Genomic DNA, 10,950 nt, shown 5'->3' with positions numbered 1-10,950 from the left:
TCCCTCTGCCATGGTCCCGCCCCTCCTCTGACATCAGAGGCAGGATCGCGGCAGAGTAAACAGCTCCCAAGACCTATAGCAACTTGCAGAGATCGCTAGCACAAGCGATCCTCACTGCAGGCTGCTGAAATGAGGTAAATGGATACGCGGGAGGGGGAGGCCAGGGGGAAAGCCGACCCTCCCCCCTCGCCCTCTAAAGCAGGTGCAGCAGCGCTGCCGCTCCTGATTTAGGGGGTAAGGGAGGGAGGGTCAGTTACCAAATCGGGAGGCTGATTTATTTATTATTTTTTTTTAAATAGATTCAATTCGATTCACCTGAAGTGAATCGGTGAACTGATTCAAATTGTAAATCGGGCAGCACTACTTCCTACCCTTCAGATACAATGATTCAGGTGGCCAAGAATCCAGAGTAAAAAGTGTTTTTCTCCTCCCATCATGTCCCATATAGACAGTCTGTGTTTGTGTACTGTGCTGAGCGTGCCAATTAGCAGAATGCTTTAGGGATGGTGGACCATTTAACAAATGAGTTTGTGACCAACAGATAAAGCCTTGGCGAATTGTGATACCTTTCACAGGAGCAAGCCAGAAGCTTTGTGGATATTACACAAGTACTGTTCATAGACTGAAAGGCACATGGCTAATGCAATTTTCTAATGAAAGTCAAATGGGAAGTAAGGTAAGAAGACATTCATACGACAGCTTCTTGACTGAAACCGGAGGAGGAGGATGAAGGAGAGAGACCATGGTTGTGATGACTCCCTGGTAAAGATGGGAGCTAAAATAAGGAGAAACAACACAACGAAAAATTAAAGTCCAGCACCTTGAGAGAGAGTCAGGCTCTAGCTCACTAGCACTCATATAGACTCCTAGAGTTTCGCTTTTGCTAAGGAGCCTTGGAGTGGTACTATGAGCTCTTCTACAAGGTGTGTTGCCTCTTGGGCAGTACCCCAGTGCACAGAGAATCCACCTCCACCATGCCCATAATTGTGGACCACAGGTAGCTGGGAACCGTTTCGAAGCAGCATCTCCTTCTCCACTCTGATGGCCGATCTGGTAGGCCTGAGTCCAACATACTCTGTTATCCCATAGGCCTTCTTCAGGGAGGGCTCCAGAGTACAGCAGCGGTTTAGGATATCCTGGCTGGTAGTGGAATCCACTGACAATCTCCAGTCATCTTTCTGCCTCGTTCCACCAAGGGTTACACTACACATCCCTGGGTAGATGTAGGTAGATCCATCACCAACTCGAATGAAGTGAGTCACCCAGGGAGCCTGTACTTTCAGTACCTGGCCTCTGACGGGGTAGAGTTCTGAATCCCCCACAAGGGTTCGCGCTCCAAGCCCTGAGCAGTTTACGATGACGTCATAGTGGCCGTGCAACTCCCACAAGTCTGTAATTTTTCTATCTTCCATCTGGTGTCCAAGTCCTCTTAATCTGCCAGGAAAAAGAAAGCAAGAAAAAGCTGAGTGATCCTGTCCATCACAGTATCCCACAACAAATGATCTCTAAAACTGTTAGTCATTAAACTCTAACTTTGTTAGTTCTACTCAATTTGTAGCATTTTTATTCATTGTAAACCGCATAGGACTTCACGGTCCTGCGGTATATAAACTGTTATTATTATTATTATATAAGAGCTGAAACACAGGGATATCAAGACTCAGGGAAAGATTCTCAAAACTTTAATGTGGTTGCTAAACTGGTTCCAGCCAGTTTAGAGTTCATGTATTTTAGTGATGGATTATCAAAATAGCTTACCGTAGTCTTATTCAAGCTTCCTAGCAGTCTCCCACACTGCCATGCAAATGTATTACGAGGTCATTAATATTTAACCGAGTGATTCAGGCGATTCTCTATTATTGCTGGGTGATTCCCTAACCTCACTGTCCTACATTTGCGAGCAAAATTTTCCGGCAGATCTGAGCTGTCGTAGCCTTACTTTCTGGTCAATGTCTGAGTACTGATTGGCTCAGCCATTGACAGGAACGTAAGGCTTGACAGCTCAGACCTGCCAGAAAATTTTGCCACCATCAAGCAATACCCCCCGGCAGTAGTAGTAATGATTTGGATTATTCTTCCCAATGTGCATCACTTTGCATTTGTCTACATTAAATTTCATTTACCATTTGGATGCTCAGTCTTCCTGCAATTTTTCACACTCCACATGTTTTAACAACATTGAATAGTTTTGTGTCATCTGCAAATTTAATTACTTCATTTGTCATTCAGATTTCTAGACCATTTATAAATATTTTAAACAGATCCCCGTACAGATCCCTATGGCACTCCATCATGAAAAACAGCCATTTAACCCTACCCCTCTGTTCTCTATCCATTAGCCAGTTCCTAATCCACAAAAACATTGCCTCCTATCCCATGGGTTTTTAATTTTCTCAGGTGTCTCTCATGAGGGACTTTGTCAAATGCCTTCTGAAAATCTATATACACCATATTTATAGTTCCAAAGAAAGGAAGCAAATTGGTGAGGCATTTCTTGTTCTGCCTGAACAAAATATTGGCTTATTCTGAACCAAGAAATAGATGTTAGTTAAATGAGAGGAAAAAGGATCTCAGAAACCTGCTCAGAGATTGTTGGAAATCATAAAGATTTAAGTCTGAGACTTATCAGTTCCAGATTTCAATCAAGGACCCTAAAAAAACCCTCATGAACATTCGAAACAACAACCTCATTTATGAATATGCAACTTAAAAACAATGGTTTATTAGAAACAATGATTTATTAGAAACACACAACACTTAAGAGGAGATATGATTGAAGTCCACATAATCCTGAGTGGAGTAGAACGGGTACAAGTGGATGATTTTTCACTTTGTCAAAAATTACAAAGACTAGGGGACACTCGATGAAGTTACAGGGAAATACTTTTAAAACCAATAGGAGGAAATATTTTTTCACTCAGAGAATAGTTAAGCTCTGGAGCGCGTTGCCAGAGGATGTGGTAAGAGCGGATAGCGTAGCTGGTTTTAAGAAAAGTTTGGACAAGTTCCTGGAGGAAAAGATCATAGTCTGTTATTGAGAAAGACATGGGGAAAGCCACTGCTTGCCCTGGATTGGTAGCATGGAATGTTGCTACTCCTTGAGTTTGGGCCAGGTACTTGGGACCTGGATTGGCCACCGTGAGAATGGGCTACTGGGCTTGATGAATCATTGGTCTGACTCAGTAAGGCTATTTTTATCTTCAAATTAACTTATGCCTTTGCTGGTCTCACTGTTGAACAATCTCTTAAAAATGGGTCAGGTACCCACACAAATGGGTCGCACTGCACTCACCCCAATTCCAAAAAAAATGAAGGAGCAGACACAACCTCAACATCTAATTTCAGACCCATAGCTGGAATACCTCTGCTCACCAAGCTATTTGAAATGCTAGTTTGTACAAATCTCACAACCTACACAAATTCTTCTGCCTAGTGGCGTAGCGAGGGTAGGAGGCACTCCCCCTGCACGCTTCTCTGCTCCCCCGCTCCTTCTGCATCCCCCTCTCCCTGTACCTCTTTAAATCTCCATCAATGGGAGCAGCTTCTCAGGCCTGCTATTCGCACTATTGGCTTTCCCTCTGACGTCACTTCCTAGCCCCATGACCAGGAAGTGATTTCAGAGGGGAGTCAGGATGGTGCAAGCAGCAGGCCGGAGAAGTTGCTCTCACTGATGAAACATAGAAACATGATGGCAGATAAAGGCCAAATGGCCCAACCAGTCTGCCCATCCTCAGTAACCATTATCTCTTTCTCTCTCTGAGAGATACCATGTGCCTATCCCAGGCCCTCTTGAATTCAGACTCAGTCTCTGTCTCCACCACCTCTTCTGTAAAAAAGTATTTCCTCAGATTACTCCGGAGCCTCTCACCTCTTAACTTCATCCTATGCCCTCTCATTGCAGTTTCCTTTCAAATGAAAGAGACTCAACTCATGTGCATTTACATTACATAGGTATTTAAACATCTCTATCATATCTTCCCTTACCTCCAAAGTATACAGATTGAGATCTTTAAATCTGTCCCCATACGCCTTATGATGAAGACCACACACCATTTTAGTAGCCTTCCTCTGGACCGACTCCATCCTTTTTATATCTTTTTGAAGGTGCGGCCTCCAGAATTGCACACAATATTCTAAGATTTAAAGTTGTACAGGAGGGAGGGAAGGGAGGGCGTGAGCGTGGCATCAAGGGGGGTAGAAAGGTGCCAGCAACCCCACCAGGATGGCACCCAGGGCGGTCCACTCCCTCCCCCCTTTTCCCTCTGCTCCTGCCTATACCCTTTTCTATATGGCTTCAGAGCCCAACACAGCACTACTAACACTAACAATGAAAGCTAAGTAGATGTTGAGAACTGGGCAATAATCAATTCTCCTCCAGTTCGACATATCAGTTGCATTCAATTCTGTCGATCAAGAGCTCCTACTGAGTAAACTCAATGAATTGGGTCTAAGCAGAACAGTCTTCAACTCGTTCAAAGAGTTCCTGACAAACAGAGAATACTATGTATGGAAAGACAGGTCCTTCTCTCAGAGCTGGATAGCATTATGGTGTGCCCCAGGGGTCCCCACTTTTCCCAGTACTCTTCAACATATTTATGAGCATCTTAGGCAACCTACCCTTCACCGATGATGAATGTCTGCTCTCCTAAGCAGACAACATCTTTCTCTTAATTGCACTCAATCCAGTTGTTAAGTTTCCAAAGGTATAGAAAAAAATCTATTCTTGGACACGCCAACAAATTAAAATTAAACACCACCTAAACAAAACTACTCTGGTCCCACACTGCCACATAGACTGTCTCCACGACCCTAATCCTACCCTCTGGCACAACGCTAAATGAGGAAAAAACTTCCAAGGTACTTGGTATCCTAACCCCAAATTTCCAGCCTCTGGAAAAAAGCTTTCTATATATAGTTTAAAGCAACTAAGATTGATCAAACCTTACTTCTACTGCCCCCACTTTGCTGTACTAGTCTAAATGCTTGCCCTACCCCAACTTGACTATAGCAATTCTCTCTATGCTGGCGGCGGCGAAAAGGGCGAACAGAATGCTAGGAATGATTAAGAAAGGGATCACGAACAGATCAGAGAAGGTTATCATGCTGCTGTACCGAGCCATGGTACGCCCTCACCTGGAATACTGTGTCCCGCACTGGTCACCGTACATGGAGGAGGACACAAAAGGGTCCAGAGAAGAGCAACTAAAATGGTTAAGAGGCTGAAGAAGTTGCCATACAGCGAAAGATTAGAGAAACTGGGCCTCTTCTCTCTTGAAAAGAGAGGACATGATCAAAACATTTACAACCTGCTACTACTTATTTTTAACCTACCACCGCATGTTACTTGTTACCACAACCTGTCACCACTTGTTATAAGTATAACCGCATGTAAAACCAGCTACTGCATATCTTAGCCTGACACTGCATATATAGCCTGTACTACTCCTCTACTGTTATCGCATGTTCATCGCATGTCTAGCTCTACCACCACTTACTTAGCCTGCTCTGCCCATCACTACTACCTTTTATATAGCCTAGCCCCTCCTCAGCCTGCATCTTACTAGCAGCACTAATCTCTCCCACCTCCTGCCTGACAAGCTCTGCCCAAACCCTCTCTCACTATCTCTCCTCGCTCCCACCATGAAGCCACCCTCCTGGCTCCTCCTTCTACTTCTCTGCTCTTTCACCAATACTTCCCACTGCCAAATATCTCTCCCCCCCAACCTCCCCGACTCCACAGTCTCAAACACCTGCCCAGGCCTCAGAATCCCCACACTAGTACACACTAGAACTCATCACAACAAAAAACACAGAGGAAGAAACCACTCCTCCTTAAAGCCTGTCCCTCCAGCCAACCTACCCAACCTCACCTCTGTCTCTCTCACCCCGGTCCCTACACTCTACTGTAACGCCAGATCAGTCCGCAACAAGACCCAAATAATAAAAGACCTACTCGATGACTCCGATCCGGGTTAGAGAGCTGCACGGGAACGGGGACGACGGGAATCCCGCGGGACCCGCGGGCATCCCGCGGGTTCCCCCTTTGGGTCACGGGGATCCTGTGGGGACACCCCTAGGGTCGCGGGGATCCTGTGTGGACGCCCCCTAGGGTCGCGGGGATCCCGTGGGGACGCCTCCGAGGGTCGCGGGGCTGGATGTACTCAGTCGCGCGGCGCTTCTCCCTACCTTCTCTGCTTGCAGCACAGAGCCGAACGGACGTCGGGAAGACTTCCGTTTGGCTCTGTGCTGCAGGCAGTGCAGGTAAGGAGGAGAGTAGCCTCGCGGTTCGAGTGGCTACCAAGGGAGGGGGCGGTCCGCCCCGCCACACCCCGCACCAGTTGCAGCACAGCCGGCCAGGTCCCCTTACTTTTGTGGCACTTCCCCGACCGACCGACAACAGCCTCGGTCCGACAATCCTCCCTGCCCTGTAGCCGCGAATCTAAATTATCTTCTTACAGCAGCTGTAATAAGGTAATTTAGATTCGCAGTTAAGGGCAGGGAGGTTTGTCGGACCGGGGCTGTTGTCAGTCGGTCGGGGAAGGGCCACAAAAGTAAGGGGACCTGGCCGGCTGTGCTGCACCCGGGGCGGTAGAGAAGGAGTGGGGAGAAGGACGCTGAAAGGCCATGGGGAAGACGGGAGGAGGGGGGGAAGGACTCTGAAAGCACTTGTGGAAGACAGAGGGGGGAGAAGGATGCTGAAAGCACATGGGGAAGACAAAGGGGTGGAGAAGGACGCTGAAAGGACATGGGGAAGACGGGGGGGGTGGAGAAGGACGCTGAAAGGCCATGGGGAAGACAGAGACGGAGAAGGACGCTGAAAGGACATGGGGAAGCAGAGGGGGGAGAAGGACACTGAAAGCACATGTGGAAGACAGAGGGGGGAGAAGGACGCTGACAGGACATGGGGAAGATGGGGGGAGAAGGACGCTGAAAGGAAATGGGGAAGAGAGAGTAGGGAGAAGACGCTGGCAGGGAAGAAGACAGATGCCAGACTATGGGGGGAGCGGAGAGAAGAAGATGGGTGCCAGACCAATTTGGAAGGGGGAAGAAAGGGAGAGGCACAGTAACAGAGCAAATGGAAGATGCAGAAGGAAGAGAGACAGTGGATGGAAGGAATTGAATGAGAACATGAGGAAAGCAGAAACCAGGCAACAAAGGTAGGAAAAGAATTATATTTCTTTTTTTTAATTTTGCTTCAGGATAAAGTAGTATATTAGTTGTGTTGATAAAAATTTATAAACATTAGAGGCTCTGGTAGAAACCCATTTGCAAAGTATGTATTCTTCCCAATTAATATTTTCAAATTAATAAAGTCTTTTTGCTTATTTGTAAATGGGTTTCTACCAGAGCCTTTAATTCAGTAGCATAATTAAATGAAATAACTATTTCTGAAGTTTATATGGACGGGCGGGGACGGAGGGGATTCCTCGCGGGGACGGGTGGGGACGGAGGGGATTCCTCACGGGGACGGGTGGGACTTTGGCGGGGACGGGTGGGGACGGGTGAGATTTCTGTCCCCGCGCAACTCTCTAATCCGGGTTTCGTGTGCATCACAGAATCATGGATCGAAAAAGACGATACTTTCACACAAAACGAACTCTGCCCCCCTGGCTACCACGGCCTCTTCTCACCCAAAATCAACCGGAAAGGAGGAGGCCTGGCTCTGCTTTACAAATCATTCTTCCAAGTTTCCAAGTTTATTAAATATTTTGATTTATCGCCTATTCAAAATTCAAGGCGATGTACAAGTAAATAAGAGTTTTTGGTAACGTACATACAATAATTAAATTAAAAAATAATAAACTTATGTATACAAATTACAATACATTTTAGAGGGAATTTCTACAAACTATAATGAAACAGAAGGAAAATTATTTAATGGTTACAATCGCTATTAAAAACATTAAATTCAAGGGAAAAACATTAGGAATGTTCAGCTCCTTGAAAAGGGCAGCCATACCTCTCTAGAATTCTTACTAGCTTCAGTTAAAGACGAACTCCAACCCCACCCACTAGGCATCTTGCTTCTCTACCGCCCTCCTATCCCCTGGAATAAATCCTCTGAACTTGTCCTAGAGACTATAACAAGAGTCTTCCTAAAATTCCAGAGACTACTGATCATAGGAGATATTAACCTCCACCTTGACGATAACACCAGCATGGACACAACTGAATTCAAAGACTTCCTCACCTCCCTTGGCTTCACCACTCCTCCACCCACACCTACCCATGATAAAGGACATAAACTAGACATCATCAGCTTCCTTGACCTGACTGAGCACAAAACTTCTGCCGAAGAGGCCCGCTGGGACCTTGTCCCGTGGTCTGACCACCTTCTAGGTTCTTTCTGCCTCCCCATCTTCATGTCTCATCTAGGTACTCCACCCCAGCCCTCAAAATCTATCACCTACCACAAAAAAATCACGAGCGAATTGTTCTGGACCCAATTTCTTAACCAACTTCCCCCTTCTCCTAAACACACAGACCCAGAGTCCAACTGGCATAATTGGGTTACTCTTTCCGGGACTACCTACCACGCTCTGGCCCCTTTATCTACAAAATCTATCTCCCACTCCCACAAAGCCCCCTGGTACCTTCCATATCACAGGGAACTAAAACAGAATTGTCGAGCCTGGAACGGAAATGGAAAAAATCGAAATCCCCCTCAGACAAACAATCCTGGCGAGACAACATCAAGTGCTATAACACAATACTAAAAAAAGCAAGAAAGAATTTCTATGGAGATAAAATCACCAGATCAAAAAATCAAAATAGTACTCTGTTCTACATCTGGCGAAACTTAACCTCAAAAAATGACTCCACCTCTCCCCTCTCCCCTCCTTCCGCAAACGACTTAGCCAAATTTTTCAATGAAAAGATTTCCACCATAAGGAGCTCTTTCCCCTCAGCAGTCTCTTACAATTCTCTTCCTCCCAATGACTCAAACCCTATCCCAGCGGATAGATCCTGGACGACATTTGAACCCATATCTGAACCCCAGATCTCTAAACTCTGCCTCAGACTGAAATCCTACAAATGCATCTTAGATCCTTTCCCATCCCACCTTTATGAAAACATTCCTGCACAGGCCATCTCCTCCCTTACGAGACTCATTAACTCTGCTCTACTATCAGGCTTGTTCTCCACAAAAATGGGCCACATTGCCTTATCACCTATTCTGAAAAAAGCCGATCTCGACCCCTCCCTACCATCAAACTACCGTCCCATAGCAAATATCCCTCTACTTACCAAACTTCTAGAAACCATAGTTGCTACCCAGCTCTCCTCCTATCTTGAGAGATTCTCCATTCTTCACCCCTACCAACATGGCTTCAGACCCTGCTTTAGCACTGAATCCCTCCTAGTTTCCCTAATTTCAAAGGTACAACTACACTCACGTAACAAATTTGCTGTCCTACTACAATTCGATCTTTCCGCTGCTTTTGATGTCGTCCATCAAGACATACTACTTTACCAACTTTCCAAGATTGGAATCGCTTCCACCATCCTAATGTGGTTCTCAAACTTCTTACACTCCCGTTCCTACACCGTCAACACAAATGGCACCATGTCCACTCCTTGGACTCCATCTTGCGGTGTCCCTCAAGGATCACCCCTTTCCCCTATTCTCTTTAACATCTACATGTCCTCCCTGAAACTCTTTCAACTATCCCCCCTGGAAACAATCTACACTTATGCAGATGACATCCTTGTCCTCCTTGAGACTGACCAGAACCTCACCAACCTCCACGAAAACATTACAGCTTGCATAATGAGACTCCGTGCCTGGTCCCTCTCGGTACAGATGAAACTAAACGAATCTAAAACAAAACTACTCTGGCTCGGCCCAAAATTCGAACACCTGCCCACACTTTTCACACTACCCACAGGCGATACACTACAGCTTGAGTTCTCATGCAAGGTCCTTGATATCACTATCGATTCCTCTCTCTCCCTCAATGACCACCTCAACTCCTTGGCAAAATCATGCTTTTTCAGCCTTCACATGCTGAGGAAAGCTAGATCCTACTTCAGCCAAAAACACTTTGCCATCCTTGTCCAATCCATCATCCTCTCCAAACTAGATTACTGCAACGCCATCTACTTAAATCTATCAAAAAAAAGTATTCTAAGACTCCAGCTAATCCAGAATACTGCAGCCAAACTGATCTTCTCAAAACGCAAGTCTGACCATGCCTCCCCACTCCTTGCCAAACTTCATTGGTTCCCAATAATCTCCAGAATCCATTTCAAATGTTCCTGCCTGGCTTTCAAGATCATTCACGGAATCCTGCCTCCTCTTATCCCACTGTCTTTCAACTCCTCCAGTCCCGACTCCTCCAGAACTGCCCAAAGGCTTAAATTAGCCTTCCCCTCTCCACGCGGCATCCACTATTCAGGCAAACTGGGAAAATCCCTTCTCTTCAAAATCACAGGTCTTTGGAACGATCTCACCACCCCGCTCCCTTCAGTTATTCTGCAAACAACTGAAAACCTGGCTTTTCAGCAAATTGTAGCTCTATCCTTCCCCCCTTTCTCTTCCCTCTTCTACACATAAGTTCATGTAATCCTTTTTCTTCTTCTCTACCCACTATTTTAAGTTCTTGTAAACCGTGTCGAGCTCCATTCTCATGGAGATGATGCGGTATATAAACTTAAGGTTTAGATTAGATTAGATTAGAAACATTCTAGATAATGAAGGGAATAGACTTAGTAGATAAAGACAGGTTGTTCACCCTCTCCAAGGTAGGGAGAACGAGAGGGCACTCTCTAAAGTTAAAAGGGGATAGATTCCATACAAACGTAAGGAAGTTCTTCTTCACCCAGAGAGAAAACACCCTCCAGGGATTCAAGACAAAGTTAGACAAGTTCCAGTTGAACCAGAACATACACAGGTAAGGCTAGTCTCAGTTAGAGCACTGGTGTTTGACCTAAGGGCCGCCACGGGAG

The 10,950-nt window shown here is 45.8% G+C and overlaps 1 protein-coding gene across 1 annotated transcript in view; it reads right to left on the bottom strand.

Annotated features, from left to right (window-relative positions):
- Positions 1 to 254: 254 nt before the first annotated feature.
- DDO (D-aspartate oxidase) overlaps positions 255 to 10,950 on the bottom strand; it is a 65,446-nt gene continuing 54,750 nt past the window's right edge. The window contains exon 5 of the mRNA XM_033938878.1: positions 255 to 1,434. Within this exon, the coding sequence (XP_033794769.1) occupies positions 867 to 1,434 (568 nt within the window). The 3' untranslated portion in view covers positions 255 to 866. The remainder of the gene's footprint in view (positions 1,435 to 10,950) is intronic.

This window comes from Geotrypetes seraphini, chromosome 3 (genome assembly GCF_902459505.1).
Source record: "Geotrypetes seraphini chromosome 3, aGeoSer1.1, whole genome shotgun sequence".
Lineage (NCBI taxonomy): Eukaryota > Metazoa > Chordata > Amphibia > Gymnophiona > Dermophiidae > Geotrypetes > Geotrypetes seraphini.
Note: the sequence above shows the minus strand (reverse complement) of the source record. Positions and strands in the feature narration are given on the sequence as shown.